The sequence below is a fragment of the Microtus pennsylvanicus genome, chromosome 13, assembly GCF_037038515.1.
Source record: "Microtus pennsylvanicus isolate mMicPen1 chromosome 13, mMicPen1.hap1, whole genome shotgun sequence".
NCBI lineage: Eukaryota > Metazoa > Chordata > Mammalia > Rodentia > Cricetidae > Microtus > Microtus pennsylvanicus.
The window spans coordinates 1,278,329-1,295,226 of NC_134591.1; the positions used below are offsets into that span (position 1 = coordinate 1,278,329).

At 44.3% G+C, this 16,898-nt stretch overlaps 1 protein-coding gene across 2 annotated transcripts; it reads right to left on the reverse strand.

Annotated features, from left to right (window-relative positions):
* Nucleotides 1–511: 511 nt before the first annotated feature.
* Nucleotides 512–5,318, reverse strand: LOC142833650 (major urinary protein 4-like). Of its 2 annotated transcripts, none has more exons than XM_075945290.1 (7): nucleotides 5,214–5,318; nucleotides 4,782–4,918; nucleotides 3,867–3,940; nucleotides 2,619–2,729; nucleotides 2,185–2,282; nucleotides 1,976–2,063; nucleotides 512–760 (listed from the first exon to the last, which is right to left on the reverse strand). In XM_075945290.1, exons 1-7 carry the CDS (start codon nucleotides 5,316–5,318, stop codon nucleotides 678–680), a joined length of 696 nt encoding a protein of 231 aa, XP_075801405.1. In that variant the 3' UTR covers nucleotides 512–677. The 2 variants fall into 2 exon arrangements, with proteins under 2 accessions (XP_075801405.1, XP_075801404.1); XM_075945289.1 differs by having other exon boundaries at nucleotides 1,976–2,021; nucleotides 2,181–2,282.
* Nucleotides 5,319–16,898: the final 11,580 nt, after the last annotated feature.

Consider the following 16,898-nt stretch of genomic DNA (forward strand, 5'->3'; position numbering starts at 1 on the left):
AGATCTGGCGCCCTCCTCTGGCGTGCGGGCATACATAGAGGCAGAATGTTGTATACATAATAAATAAATAAATCTTTAAAAAAAAAATCTTGATCAGGGGTCAGAGCATGCTATGGGGAGGTTAATGACCTTTTTTCTTTAGTCTTTGTGCCTCTAGTGACCAAACCATTCTCTTTTCCACAGAGCTTGTCTTGAACAATGCTGAGAAGGTATAACCTCAGGAGCATGTGTCTCTTCATGCTCTGTTGAAAAAAGAGATGCTATGGATGGAGGAAGTGTGCTCCAAATCTGTGTTCCTATTCTCCTTAAAAGGTCACTAAAATGGTGAACCAATGAACAGGCAGCACTCACTGGGGCTTGAGATTGTTGAAGAGGAGGTAAAATCCTGAAACCCAGGTTAGATTCTGGGACATGAGGAAGGCTCTTGAGTATAGGACCCAGCAAGTCCAGTCATTCACTCACTGTCAGTCCTACATTTCCTTGGACACAGAGACATATATGAAACTGCAAGTATTTTCATTTATTGGACAGGGAAAGGAAAACATTCATGGAGTTGTCATGGGTGTGGCAAAGATAAACTTAAAGGAAAACCTTTGATTCTAGATGAGTTGTCCTAGGTAATCAGGGAAGATTCTGGGGATGCAGGGATTACACTTTCTGGAGGACAGCGATGGGAATCAGATCACAGAATTTGTCACAGGCTGGTGTGTGCACAGGAAGGGATGATGCTGGAGTCCAGGCGAGGAGTCCCCATTCAACACTGAGTAAGCCAGGAAGAAAGAATACAGAAACTCATTAAGCATTGTTTGGGGTGACTTCAGGACACAGAGCCATTCTATTACATAGAGCAAAGGATGAAGAAGCAGACCTTTCCCTGCCATCTAACTGATGTTCCTTACCAGAATACCAGGCTGAATGGCATAGAATAAATGACTTTTTCCTTATTGATGACATATGAAAAATAAAAGGAAGTAATGAAAGATATGAGGCTTGTTCCCACTATCTTTGGCATAAGAAACTCTTTTTTGGGTATTTGTACAGTATGTGAAGATGTGTCACTGTGATTGGCTTAATAAAGAGATAAATGGCCAATCACAAGGCAGGAGCTTTAGGTGGAACTTCCAGGGAAAGAGAGAGAGAGAGAAAGAGAAGAGAGAGAGAGAGAGAGAGAGAGAGAGAGAGAGAGAGAGAGAGAGAGAACGAACTCTGGGAAGAAAAAGGAGTGGAGTCACCAGGAGCTGCAAGATGGAAGAGAGGTAAAACTGCATGAATGTAGATTAATAGGAATGGGTTAATTTAAGTTATAAGAGCTAGTTAGAAACAAGCCTAGGCTATAGGTCAAATTTTCATCATTAATAATAAGTCTCTGTGTTATTATTTGGGAGCTGGCTGGTGGAACAGAGAAATGATTTATCATAAAATTCTGAATAATTTTCAGTAAAGTGAAAAATAATGATAAAAGCCTTGGCTACTTTTCAAAGACTTTCACACATTATCAGAGTGAAGTCTTTGACTAAACAGGAAAGAGGACAGATGAGAGAACTCAGCTTGCTCTCCAGATTGGAGGAGAAGTGCAGATTTGGCAGGTCCATCCCCAGGTAAGAAGTCAAGGCTGTACAGGGTTCAAAGGAGATGTTATTATAAGGAATGGGAGGGAAGTAGACCACACACACTGATAAGCGTCTATACTCACGTGACATTTAATGCATTGCTGAGCCATTTTCACACAACTGCACAAGGTATGCATATATACAGGATGCATCTTTGTTTTCTTGTTTAATTGCTTGGGTCACTCATTTAAAGTCATGGTAAGACTAAATCACACACCTAGATAATTTGAAGCCAAACTTCAAGCTCTCCTCAAAGGTTCCTTATTAAATTGTTTTTATTGTTATTTTGGGGCACAATACTAATGCTTTTGGAAGGTCCTCATTCCTGCCTACCCTGTCTTCACTCTCACCTGAAAATTACCCGCCTGGAGGCTCAGGCCTCTCCTCCATTTCGGGCCTGGAGACAGCGATCTGCAGGGTGAGAACAAGAACACATTCAGGTATCAGGTACCACTTTATTTCCCCAAGAGAAACTAGATGCTTCTTCAGCTGCAATATCTGGTTGGCAATCCCTTGGGTTTATCATGATATAAAATTCAGGCAGAGAAAAATAAATAAGTCTTGACTTACCAACCCCAGTTAGGTCCAATATATTTTCCTCAACAATTCCATGCTTCTTGCATAGATCCACAAACTTTTCCTTGATGTTTGAACTCAACTCTGGTTTACGGCCTGTGAGAAATAACAGTGACAGTAGTGATTGCATTTTATGTGTTGAGCACATTCACTGAGCTGAATGATGGGGCAGCTCCTGCAGAAGGATGAGAGAGATCAACAGCATGATTAGCAGTCATGAATATGACCTGTCCTGAATCTGACATCCATAGAATATCTTTCCAGAGTCCTCCCACTACTGAGCCTGAGGGCTGACAGAGGTAAGCATCTCTCTTCAGAATATAAGAAAGAGGCAGTTCAGGGTCAGGCTGGAAAGACCATGTTAGAGTTAGGACTTCTTTCTTCTCTTTTTTTTCCCACCCCAAGATCAGTGTCTGTGTGAAAATACTCTACCATAGAGCTCCATCATCTGGAACGTTTCCCCATTGTTGATATTTCTGAGATGAAATATAATATAACCATCATAGTCTGTAGCAAGTACATTAAAGATGTTGTCTCCATCATCTGTGGAAGAAATGGAACACAGCTCAGAAATTCTTTGTTCCACAGGAAATAATGAAAACCTTTTACTTGTTCTACCCCACATAGAAAAGAGTTAAAATGCACATTCTAAAAGGGATGGCCGGAAATGTCTGGTGCTTTCCATCAGTTGCTCTTCGGACTTCATGAAGTTGATATGGGATGTTTTTCTGAATATGTATTGCTTTTATTATTGATGAATAAAGCTTTTTGGACCAATGACTTAGCAGAGTAAAGCCAGGCTGGAAATCAGAACAGAAATAAAGAGAGAGAGTAGGCAGAGTCAAGGAGATGCCATGTAGCTGCTGAGGGAGATAGATTCCAGCTAGAACCTTACCCAGTAAGACGCAGCCTCATGGCAATACACAGATAAAGAAAAATGGGCTGATTCAAGATGGAAGAGTTAGCTAAAAATACGCCTGAGTCATTGGCCAAACAGTGTTGTAATTAATGTAGTTTCTGTGTGATTATTCGGGTCTGAGCGGCCCGGAAACGAATGATCAGCTCCGACTACATGAAGTATCTTTAGGAGAAGGGACACTGGTAGATCGACCTCCCCTGAACAGTTAGCAACAAGCAACTCATCTTCTTTTTCCCTCTCTGAGGCCTGGCCTCTTCTCTCCACAGCTTCTAGTGACATACCTGCTGCCACATTCTTAGCAACGCGCACTGGTGGCAACTGTTGGCGCAGAATGAGATGACAGGAGACAAGGAGCCGTCTTACCGTGCTTGTTCCACCTACCTGTAGCCAGGATGTGAGCTAAGCTAAACAAACAATGATCAGGAGCAGCTGGGATTCTAAAGAGGGTTGTGGGTGTGGTTTAGTAATAGAGAGTTTGCCAAGTATGTACAAGGCCTTGAGTTAAAGCCCCAGCCATGTACATGTGTGTCTCTCTCTCACACACACACACACATACACATATACACACACATACACACATGCACACACATATACACAAATATACACACACATACACAAACACACACACATACACATACACACAATATACACACACATACACACACATATACACGCACACACATATATATACACACACGAATAAGATACTAGGGTTTACTAAATTCCTTATGGATAGATATATAGATTTTTTATATACTCACATTTGACATAATATTCACCATCCTTTTCTGTTTTGTCAGAAACTAAATACATCTCGGTGCACTCCCCATTTATCCTGCAAAACAGAGTAAGCTGGTGCTTAAGGAAACTGATATGGCTGGCTTCCTCCGTCTCCGCTCTATCCATATCTCCAGTTTCTGATTCCAGTTAACTTTTGAATATTATTGTAAAATTAACAAAAGGCCTTCATTGTGTTATTGTACTTATATTTGATACTTTAGTAATCACATATTTGCCTAGTATTTAAATAATGACAATCACTTTGCATCACTGTTCCAACTCTGACGGCTTCCCAGCATCACTGTCTGTTGTGCAGATTGCCAGCCAGATGTCCACATCTGCATCAATGTGGCAAGTGTTACGCGATGTGTCCCCACCCAAATCTGTAGAGGAGAAGTTATTACTTCCCTTTACTGCAGGAAAATTCGAGTTGAAGGGGTGGATTTTCTTAGCTAACAACTAATAAGAAAAATTTAATTCACTGTCATATACTTTAAAGCTGTGCTATGCGTCTCAGTAAGTATGGTTTCAGAAATGTCTCTGATCTTTACTTATTCCATTCCCAGTGAATTTTTCCTATCTTGTCTCTGACTTTCGAAAAAAAAACCCTGGTTATGAAATCTTGATTTAGTGTCAGATGGGAGACTCTAGTACTGGACACAGGCTCAGTGTGTGTGTACATACTGTGAAAGGCATAGTTCTATATGTGTGCACATGTGTGCACATGGACGCTGTGAGGGTATGTTTTTCTCCTTGTGTGTGTATGTGTGTGAGTGTGTGTATATATATGTATATGTATGTATACTATATGTGTGTGTTTGTGTGTGTGTATGTGTACAGGCTTGAGACATGGGAGGCTTCCATTTTCTCTTTCTCAGCTAAAACACCACACTTACACAGTATGGAAATGAAAGGCTAAGGAAGAATTCTTGAAGACATGGATGTGCTCCACGAAAATTCTCATGCTGCCATTTTCTTCTATTATTTCTCTTTTGTCAGAGGCCAAGCCAACAGAATACCATTCTCCCTCAATCTGCAAAAGATAAGCAAATTGTTAAGGGAGGAAGGGCAGGAACACCTCGTGGACATGTTTTCTACTTGAACTCTGGCCTATGGGCCAGGACATGAGCACACACATCAGTTGGCACAATTGTTCACATCCTGTGTCTGTCTCCTAGTGGGAGTGAAGGACCCCAAGCATTCTTAGTTTCTAACTTCACCATCTGAAGCCACTCATTTGTTTGCTTGATTGAGGAACTGCGCCCCTCCCCTCAAAGGACCACAAAGCATCCTCTGGGTCAAGAAGTCACTATTCCCCATGAACCTACCTTTTCTGGAGTAAAGCTCTTTCCCATGGCACCAGTTTGTCCTTCTGTGTGGACACAGACTAGAGTCAGCTCCAAACCCAGCAGCAGCAGCAGCAGCAGCTTCATTTTGGTAGGAAATAAAATTGTCTCTGTCAGAACTGAGTCTTCCCGACGGTGGCTACACTTCACTTCCCAGCTCCTTTGTTCTTATACAGTTTCTGAGTTCAATGGGGTTGTTTTTGTTTTTTGTTTTTTTAAACTATGGATCTCCTCCACCTTCCCTCAGCCCCTGTGGAATGTTTTCTCTTTTATTGATGTGAGGCCAAGGATTGCTCCTGCCCTTTTCAAACTTGACAGTCTCATCTCCTATGGATTGATTTAGTAATCTTAGATTTCTCAAAACATATTCTCAAGAAAAATAGTGGGTGCTCGAGAGAGCTGCCGTTGCAACCTGCTGCCGGATGGAACTCCGAATCTGGCTTGGAGTCAGAAAGCCAACTCTGTGTGTGTGTGGGGGGGGGGCTGAACTGAGAGGTGGAGTGTGTAGAGATCTTTGCTCTAAGACTCGAGTGGAGTGTGGAGTAGATGCATTGGTCGTTTTTTAAAATGTGTTTATTTTATGTTTATGAATATTTGTTTTGTGTGTGTGCATGTCTAGTGCCTGGTGCCACATGGGAGCTCATAACTGACTGCAACTTCAGTTAAAGGGGATCCCACACCCTCTTTTGGCCTCTGTGGCCTCCTGCCCACATGTGATACATATAAACTCATGCAAGCACACACACATAAAAAAATAAATCTTTTAAAAAATTTTAAAGATTGTCAGGAAAGGTCTTCCTGAGGCTAACTTGATCGCCCCCGCAGGCCCCTCAATCTTTGTCCACAGGACATTGACACCGGAATCTGAACTGCTAAGCTGATAGCCAAATTACATCAGCTGTTTTTACCTTAGAGACCTTTGGACATCAATAGACTGGACATAATCCTATCATTAAGGAAAAACAGTTTTTTTTCAAAGTCATATTTGCTGTTGGTGTTCCAAGCAGAAATTATGCCAAGAGTCTGCCTCCAATGACTCATAGTTATAACAGAAACTTATTTTGTTTTAGTACAAATTTCATTTACTGGAACTAGAAATAAAATCTTGTTTGATGTGCAGATATAAAGAACACAAGAAAGAGGCAGGTGTTTAAGTTTTATTTTATGTCAGCCTTGCGCCAGCTCTGTCTGGTGTGTAGTATTTTATTCACTTTACCATAGTATGAATTAAGACCCAGAGAGCTTAAGTATAAGGTCCTTCAGCCTGTCAATGGAAGAACTTAGAGTTAAACCCAGGAGGCCCCTGTTCTTATTAATGCCACTACACAGGTCAGTGTGTTTTTAACATGAAGGAAGGATGGTTAACTGGAGAAAGAGGAATAAAGAGTGCGGTAGACCTCCAGACGTGTCTTCCTGGCAGGCACTGCTGAACAAACTGCTCATGTGAAAGGGTGGGTGTAGCTCAAGGTGGAGACGGGGGTGACTACAGCTCTCTCCTGCTCTACAAGTATCCGATGGGTGAACATGGAGATGGTTGACTTGGGTTAATGACTTTCTCTTCTCCTTCTCCTCTTCCTTTTTTTTGTTCTTTATGTTGTGTGTGCACACGTGTCCCAGTGCACATGCCTGTGCCTGAGCTAGTAGATGCAGAAGTCAGAAGAGGACAGCAGGCATCTCCCTCTTTCACTTCTTCCCCTTGTTGCCTAGAGAGGATCTCTCACTGAATCTGGAGTTTGCTGTTTTTCAGCTGGCTGATTGACCAGCAAGTCCCAGTAATCCTCCAGTCTCCATCATCCAACAAGTGCTGAGGTTAAATATACATTCTGCCGTGATCATCCTTTTAATGTGAGTCCTAAGGGTCATCTGATCTGACCTTGCTGGAACCCTTATCTCTTACCAGTACCTCACACGTAGGCTGGCCTTGAACTTACAATGTAGCCCTGAATGGCCTAGATTTGTGCCAATCCTCCTGATTCAGCCTCCTGAATACTGAGATTACAGGTTGTAACGCCGTGGCTGTGGATTGTTGCAAGATGCTTCCATAGCAGAAAACAACAGCTATTCCCTTCCATTTAGACTTCAGTTCAGGAACCTTCCTTGTCACTAACCACGCTAACACTCTTCCTCCATCTGACACATGTAGACGGTTTATGTGACAGAAAAGCTAAGACAGTTGAGAAATGACTAGACAAAGTGTGTGACCAAGGGGTCTAAGCCCATTTTTAACTAGCTAGCATTTCTGAAACTAACTGGCTAATAGGAAATAGATTAACAACCTTGACCTCAGTCTTACTCTTAACTAATTGAACAAATAGCTCATTCAGAAAGCCTGTGGAAACATTCATGTTATTTACATGATGCCAAGATGTCTTCAGTGCCAAGAAGAATAGCAAGAAACATGAGCTTATTTGATTCAAGTCCCAGGCAGAAATATTCCTTAGTCCACTAGAAGTCAGAGTGATAGTACATAGTGCTGACACTGGCTCTGCATCTGACCTTTGTCATGGCTTTGCTCAGTCATTGGGGGGTGCACCCCCAAAGAGAACAGCACCTTAGCTCAGCGGTGAAGGGGATATGAAGCAGTTAACAGCTGACTGCTAGCTGACCACACTCCTCACAACCAAGCTACAAGTATGGCATGGTTAGGTAGGTGGCTAGTGCCAAGGGCAGGGTGGTGGAGTTCACACAGGTCCTGCCCCTAGACACGCTGCCTCTGAGCAATAAGATATCCGGGATGAAGAATCGTTTGTTTTCTGGATTATACCTCCTTGAAAGACTTCTGTGATCCACACTGCTTCCGGAGATCATGCTGGTGCCCATGGCCTGCAATGCCCCGACAGGTTTTGTTGATGTCCATTGTCTGTGCTGCCCCCAGGGACCAGGTTGATGTTTATGATAGAGACCTGGTTTTCATATAGAAGAGAATCAATAGGAGACATTAAGAGAACAACAGGAACGTGGTCAGAAATGTGCTTGCTTTCGAATTTCCTGGAATTAGCTCTTGTAGACCAGGCTGGCCTCGAACTCACAGAGAGCTCTGCCTCCTGAGTGCTGGGATTAAAGGCATGCACCACCACTGCCCAGCTGACGCGTGCTTTTTAAAGTTCATCTGGTTTAATTCAGATAAGAAATAACAAAAGGAAGTCCCATGATTTAAGAGATAAAGAAGGTGCTAACAGAAGTTCTCAACTGTGGGTAGCGACGCCCACAGAGGGTTGGCATTTGAGATATCCTACATACCAGATATTTACATTACAATTCACAACGGTAGCAAAATTACAGGTGTGAAATAGCAGCAAGCTAATTTCGTGGTTGGCAGTCACCACAACACAGGGTCACAGCATAGGAAGGGCAAGGACCACTGTGCTCGGAGACCCAGAGGGGAACTACTGCACATTCTGACAAGAGTTCATGTTAGCTTACTTCGAAGATGGCTGGGGTGGGAGAGATTTGGGGGCAAGTGCAAAGGGGCAAGGTCAGTCTAACTTTCTGGGCCTTTATGTAGATAAACAGAATTATTGTGGCAAACACCACGACCAAAGCAGCTTGGGGAGGAAACTGTTGTAGTCTGTCATGAAATCAACTCAAGAACCTGGAGGCAGGAATTAGGGAGAGGCCATGGAGGAAGGCTGTTTCCTGGTTTGTTTCCTGTAGATTGTGAACCCACCTCCTTCTGTCCACCTTCTTCTGTCCACGTTCTTCTGGCAGAACCACCTGCCAGAGTGGCGTTTCCATAGTGAATTGGGCCGTCCTGAATCAATCATTAACCAAGAAAAAGCTCCACAGTGTGACTAAAGGTTTCGCTCCCTCCCGCCAGTTCCTGGGGCTTAATATTAATTAAAAATGGTGTGGCCTATTAGATCAGGCTTAATATTAACTAGGTTTTACAACTCAAATTAACCCATTTCTATTATTTTGCCATGAGGCACTATATTCTATACCAGCAGCTGCTGGCATCTTCTAGACTCTGTCTTCCTTTTCCCTTTATCTTTGTTTAAATTTCCACCTAGCTATATTCTCCCCTGCCATAGGCCAAATCAACTCCTTTATTAACCAATGGTAATAAAACATATTCACAGCATACAAAGGGGGCATCCCACGTCACCACAGGCTTGCCTACAGGCCAATTTTATAGAGACATTTTTCTGACTTGAGGGTCTCTCCAAATAACTCTGGCTTGTGTCAAGATGAAACAAAAACAAAAAACTAACCAGCACAGTTATTAATGAAGATAAAACAAAGAAACAAAAACAAAAAACAAAAAGTCTACATGAGAAACAGAATAAAAATAACTGCTTCAGCCAGTGGTTTGAAACCTGATGTTGGTGTCCCTGCACACACGTTGGTGTGCGCGTTTTGCACACCGTTTGCTGATGTAATAGGTGCAGCTGAATGAGAGTCAGTGCTAGAATGCACACACAAAGGCCCTGGGTCTGAGCCTTTGTGATGTAAGTAAACCATGCTTCTGTCTTTCTTTTCCTCCTCTTTCCTCATTACTCATAATTTTCTATATTTTTTGTCATGAATAGTTTTATGAATTATGTTCAGGAATTTCTCCCTTGGAATATCCTGCACATAATTATAAAACTATTCACAACACACACACACACACACACATATATATAATATATATGTATATATATATATAATTTTATGTATCAAAAATAAATTGTTGGCAGTCCATATGATTCAATTGAATGGTATTGATGTTACTGTTGACTTTAATTCCTTTTTACCTGAAGCATAATTAATGATTTTAACAGAATTTAAAAATATTTTAGCCATGAATGTGAAAATGTAAAACTAAATGCTTGTAGATGTGCTAAAGGGGCTGACAATGCCTCCGCACTTAGGAGTATATCCAGAGATTCTTCCAGAGCAGCAGAGCAAAGTGAAATTCCTAGCACCCACGTCAAACAGATCCCAACATCTGTAACCCCAGCTCCAGGATATCCAAGCCCTCTCAGGCCTCTGCAGGCACCTGCATTCACTCGGGGCATGCAAACACCTCTCTCTCTCTCTCTCTCTCTCTCTCTCTCTCTCTCTCTCTCTCTCTCTCTCTCTCTCTCTCTCCCTCTCTCTGTAAAATAAATCTTAAAAAATTAAAAACAATAATAAAAGAAAAGCTAGAAATCGGGTTATTATATGTGCCTATGAGGATGATATGGCAATCCCTGGCTCTGTCTTCCATAATTCATTTGATAAACATCACTGTAAGTTTGAGAATTGGTTTTATGAAGAGAAAGTTCAGTTTTGATATTGCCACTTTGATTTTATTTAGATGCAAATGTAATTTAAATAGTTTTTTAATGACTACAGAGAATGGACCTTCTTGAAATGGATGTTCAAAAACAATCTCCAGTCTTTAAGTGCACTATTTATAAATCTAGTGTTAGACATTTATTTATTTTAAGACAACTAAATAAGCTTTATTGTGCAGAGAAGTGCCAATTTGTATGACATTCAGTGTTAAATAACTGTGGTGCTCAGCTTAACTGAGTGCCGTGTATCCATCCAATAAGCAATAAAATTTTAACTAGATATATAAAAACATGGAAGGAATGGTCAAAAGCTACTGATAAACTACGTAAGAACTGAAGGGGCGGGCCCATTTGATTTAACACTCTGGAGATAATAGGACAGACCAGCAATCTTGCCACAATCTCAGGAATTATGAAGGCGTAGTTTTGCTAGGCTCATCCACAGATTAAAGTGTAAGAATCTTAACCACACTTCCCAGCAACCAGGCACAGGGGTTTCCTCCTACTGGCCAACCGAGTCTCTGCATGCATTTGCACTGTGTGTGTGTGTGTGTGTGTGTGTGTTTGTGTGTGTGTGTTACATACATATGTTGATAAATATAATTTGCAGTTAGTAGCTGGAGAGAAAGAGCACAAAACGTGTACTCATTATAGTCATTCTTAAAAATAGAAAAATAGAGACTGGAGAGATGACACCGTGGTTAAGAGAGACTGGAGAGATGACACCGTGGTTAAGAGAGACTGGAGAGATGACACCGTGGTTAAGAGAGAGACTGGAGAGATGACACCGTGGTTAAGAGAGAGACTGGAGAGATGAAACAGTGGTTAAGGTAGAGACTGGAGAGATGACACAGTGGTTAAGAGAGACTGGAGAGATGACACCGTGGTTAAGGTAGAGACTGGAGAGATGACACCGTGGTTAAGAGAGAGACTGGAGAGATGACACCGTGGTTAAGACAGAGACTGGAGAGATGACACCGTGGTTAAGAGAGAGACTGGAGAGATGACACCGTGGTTAAGAGAGAGACTGGAGAGATGACACCGTGGTTAATGTAGAGACTGGAGAGATGACACCGTGGTTAAGAGAGAGACTGGAGAGATGACACCGGGGTTAAGAGAGAGACTGGAGAGATGACACCATAGTTAAGGTAGAGACTGGAGAGATGACACCGTGCTTAAGAGAGACTGGAGAGATGACTCCGTGGTTAAGAGAGAGACTGGAGAGATGACACTGTGGTTAAGGTAGAGACTGGAGAGATGACACAGTGGTTAAGAGAGACTGGAGAGATGACACAGTGGTTAAGAGACACTGGAGAGATGACACCGTGGATAAGAGAGACACTGGAGAGATGACACCGTGGTTAAGAGAGAGACTGGAGAGATGACACCGTGGTTAAGAGAGAGACTGGAGAGATGACACCGTGGTTAAGGTAGAGACTGGAGAGATGACACCGTGGTTAAGAGAGAGACTGGAGAGATGACACCGTGGTTAATGTAGAGACTGGAGAGATGACACCGTGGTTAAGAGAGAGACTGGAGAGATGACACCGTGGTTAAGAGAGAGACTGGAGAGATGACACCGTGGTTAAGAGAGAGACTGGAGAGATGACACCGTGGATAAGAGAGACACTGGAGAGATGACACCGTGGTTAAGAGAGAGACTGGAGAGATGACACCGTGGTTAAGAGAGAGACTGGAGAGATGACACCGTGGTTAAGGTAGAGACTGGAGAGATGACACCGTGGTTAAGAGAGAGACTGGAGAGATGACACCGTGGTTAATGTAGAGACTGGAGAGATGACACCGTGGTTAAGAGAGAGACTGGAGAGATGACACCGTGGTTAAGAGAGACACTGGAGAGATGACACCGTGGTTAGGAGAGACACTGGAGAGATGACACCGTGGTTAAGAGAGAGACTGGAGAGATGACACCGTGGTTAAGAGAGACACTGGAGAGATGACACCGTGGTTAAGGTAGAGACTGGAGAGATGACACCGTGGTTAAGAGAGAGACTGGAGAGATGACACAGTGGTTAAGGTAGAGACTGGAGAGATGACACCGTGGTTAAGAGAGACTGGAGAGATGACTCCATGGTTAAGAGAGAGACTGGAGATATGACACAGTGGTTAAGGTAGAGACTGGAGAGATGACACCGTGGTTAAGGTAGAGACTGGAGAGATGACACCGTGGTTAATGTAGAGACTGGAGAGATGACACCGTGGTTAAGAGAGACTGGAGAGATGACACCGTGGTTCAGAGAGACTGGAGAGATGACACCGTGGTTAATGTAGAGACTGGAGAGATGACACCGTGGTTAATGTAGAGACTGGAGAGATGACACCGTGGTTAAGAGAGACTGGAGAGATGACACCGTGGTTCAGAGAGACTGGAGAGATGACACCGTGGTTAAGAGAGACACTGGAGAGATGACACCGTGGTTAAGAGAGAGACTGGAGAGATGACACCCTGGTTAAGGTAGAGACTGGAGAGATGACACCGTGGTTAAGAGAGAGACTGGAGAGATGACACCGTGGTTAAGGTAGAGACTGGAAAGTTGACACAGTGGTTAAGAGAGAGACTGGAGAGATGACACCGTGGTTAAGAGAGAGACTGGAGAGATGACACAGTGGTTAAGGTAGAGACTGGAGAGATGACACAGTGGTTAAGAGAGACTGGAGAGATGACACCGTGGTTAAGGAAGAGACTGGAGAGATGACACCGTGGTTAAGAGAGAGACTGGAGAGATGACACCGTGGTTAATGTAGAGACTGGAGAGATGACACCGTGGTTAAGAGAGAGACTGGAGAGATGACACCGTGGTTCAGAGAGACTGGAGAGATGACACCGTGGTTAAGAGAGACTGGAGAGATGACACCGTGGTTAAGGTGGAGACTGGAGAGATGACACCGTGGTTAAGAGAGAGACTGGAGAGATGACACCGTGGTTAAGGTAGAGACTGGAGAGAAGACACCGTGGTTAAGAGAGAGACTGGAGAGATGACACCATAGTTAAGGTAGAGACTGGAGAGATGACACCGTGGTTAAGAGAGACTGGAGAGATGACTCCGTGGTTAAGAGAGAGACTGGAGAGATGACACCGTGGTTAAGAGAGAGACTGGAGAGATAACACCGTGGTTAAGAGAGAGACTGGAGAGATGACACCGTGGTTAATGTAGAGACTGGAGAGATGACACAGTGGTTAAGAGAGACACTGGAGAGATGACACCGTGGTTAAGAGAGACACTGGAGAGATGACACCGTGGTTAAGAGAGAGACTGGAGAGATGACACCGTGGTTAAGAGAGAGACTGGAGAGATAACACCGTGGTTAAGAGAGAGACTGGAGAGATGACACCGTGGTTAATGTAGAGACTGGAGAGATGACACAGTGGTTAAGAGAGACACTGGAGAGATGACACCGTGGTTAAGGTAGAGACTGGAGAGATGACACCGTGGTTAAGAGAGAGACTGGAGAGATGACACCGTGGTTAATGTAGAGACTGGAGAGATGACACCGTGGTTAAGAGAGAGACTGGAGAGATGACACCGTGGTTCAGAGAGACTGGAGAGATGACACCGTGGTTAAGAGACACTGGAGAGATGACACCGTGGTTAAGAGAGACACTGGAGAGATGACACCGTGGTTAAGAGAGACACTGGAGAGATGACACCGTGGTTAAGGTAGACACTGGAGAGATGACACCGTGGTTAAGAGAGACACTGGAGAGATGACACCGTGGTTAAGAGAGAGACTGGAGAGATGACACCGTGGTTAAGAGAGACACTGGAGAGATGACACCGTGGTTAAGAGAGAGACTGGAGAGATGACACCGTGGTTAAGAGAGACACTGGAGAGATGACACCGTGGTTAAGAGAGACACTGGAGAGATGACACCGTGGTTAAGAGAGACACTGGAGAGATGACACCGTGGTTAAGAGAGAGACGGGAGAGATGAACAGTGGTTAAGAGACACTGGAGAGATGACACCGTGGTTAAGGTAGAGACTGGAGAGATGACACAGTGGTTAAGAGACACTGGAGAGTTGACACCGTGGTTAAGGTAGAGACTGGAGAGATGACACCGTGGTTAAGAGAGAGACTGGAGAGATGACACCGTGGTTAATGTAGAGACTGGAGAGATGACACCGTGGTTAAGAGAGACTGGAGAGATGACACCGTGGTTAAGAGAGACACTGGAGAGATGACACCGTGGTTAAGAGAGAGACGGGAGAGATGACACAGTGGTTAAGAGAGAGACTGGAGAGATGACACCGTGGTTAAGAGAGACTGGAGAGATGACTCCGTGGTTAAGAGAGAGACTGGAGATATGACACAGTGGTTAAGGTAGAGACTGGAGAGATGACACAGTGGTTAAGAGAGACTGGAGAGATGACACCGTGGTTAAGGTAGAGACTGGAGAGATGACACCGTGGTTAATGTAGAGACTGGACAGATGACACCGTGGTTAAGGGAGACTGGAGAGATGACACCGTGGTTCAGAGAGACTGGAGAGATGAAACCGTGGTTAAGAGAGACTGGAGAGATGACACCGTGGTTAAGAGAGAGACTGGAGAGATGACACCGTGGTTAAGAGAGAGACTGGAGAGATGACACCGTGGTTAGGAGAGACACTGGAGAGATGACCCCGTGGTTAAGAGAGAGACTGGAGAGATGACACCGTGGTTAAGAGAGACACTGGAGAGATGACACCGTGGTTAAGGTAGAGACTGGAGAGATGACACCGTGGTTAAGAGAGAGACTGGAGAGATGACACAGTGGTTAAGAGAGAGACTGGAGAGATGACACAGTGGTTAAGGTAGAGACTGGAGAGATGACACCGTGGTTAAGAGAGACTGGAGAGATGACTCCGTGGTTAAGAGATAGACTGGGGATACGACACAGTGGTTAAGGTAGAGACTGGAGAGATGACACCGTGGTTAAGGTAGAGACTGGAGAGATGACACCGTGGTTAATGTAGAGACTGGAGAGATGACTCCGTGGTTAAGAGAGACTGGAGAGATGACACCGTGGTTCAGAGAGACTGGAGAGATGACACCGTGGTTAAGGTAGAGACTGGAGAGATGACACCGTGGTTAATGTAGAGACTGGAGAGATGACACCGTGGTTAAGAGAGACTGGAGAGATGACACCGGGGTTCAGAGAGACTGGAGAGATGACACCGTGGTTAAGAGAGACTGGAGAGATGACACCGTGGTTAAGAGAGAGACTGGAGAGATGACACCGTGGTTAAGGTAGAGACTGGAGAGATGACACCGTGGTTAAGAGAGAGACTGGAGAGATGACACCGTGGTTAAGGTAGAGACTGGAGAGATGACACCGTGGTTAAGAGAGAGACTGGAGAGATGACACCGTGGTTAAGAGAGACACTGGAGAGATGACACCGTGGTTAAGAGAGAGACTGGAGAGATGACACCGTGGTTAAGAGAGACACTGGAGAGATGACACCGTGGTTAAGAGAGACACTGGAGAGATGACACCGTGGTTAAGAGAGACACTGGAGAGATGACACCGTGGTTAAGAGAGAGACGGGAGAGATGACACAGTGGTTAAGAGAGAGACTGGAGAGATGACACCGTGGTTAAGAGAGAGACGGGAGAGATGACACAGTGGTTAAGAGACACTGGAGAGATGACACCGTGGTTAAGGTAGAGACTGGAGAGATGACACAGTGGTTAAGAGACACTGGAGAGTTGACAACGTGGTTAAGGTAGAGACTGGAGAGATGACACCGTGGTTAAGAGAGAGACTGGAGAGATGACACCGTGGTTAAGAGAGACACTGGAGAGATGACACCGTGGTTAAGGTAGAGACTGGAGAGATGACACCGTGGTTAAGAGAGAGACTGGAGAGATGACACAGTGGTTAAGAGAGAGACTGGAGAGATGACACAGTGGTTAAGGTAGAGACTGGAGAGATGACACCGTGGTTAAGGTAGAGACTGGAGAGATGACACCGTGGTTAATGTAGAGACTGGAGAGATGACACCGTGGTTAATGTAGAGACTGGAGAGATGACACCGTGGTTAAGAGATAGACTGGGGATATGACACAGTGGTTAAGGTAGAGACTGGAGAGATGACACCGTGGTTAAGGTAGAGACTGGAGAGATGACACCGTGGTTAAGAGAGACTGGAGAGATGACACCGTGGTTCAGAGAGACTGGAGAGATGACACCGTGGTTAAGGTAGAGACTGGAGAGATGACACCGTGGTTAATGTAGAGACTGGAGAGATGACACCGTGGTTAAGAGAGACTGGAGAGATGACACCGTGGTTCAGAGAGACTGGAGAGATGACACCGTGGTTAAGAGAGACTGGAGAGATGACACCGTGGTTAAGAGAGAGACTGGAGAGATGACACCGTGGTTAAGGTAGAGACTGGAGAGAT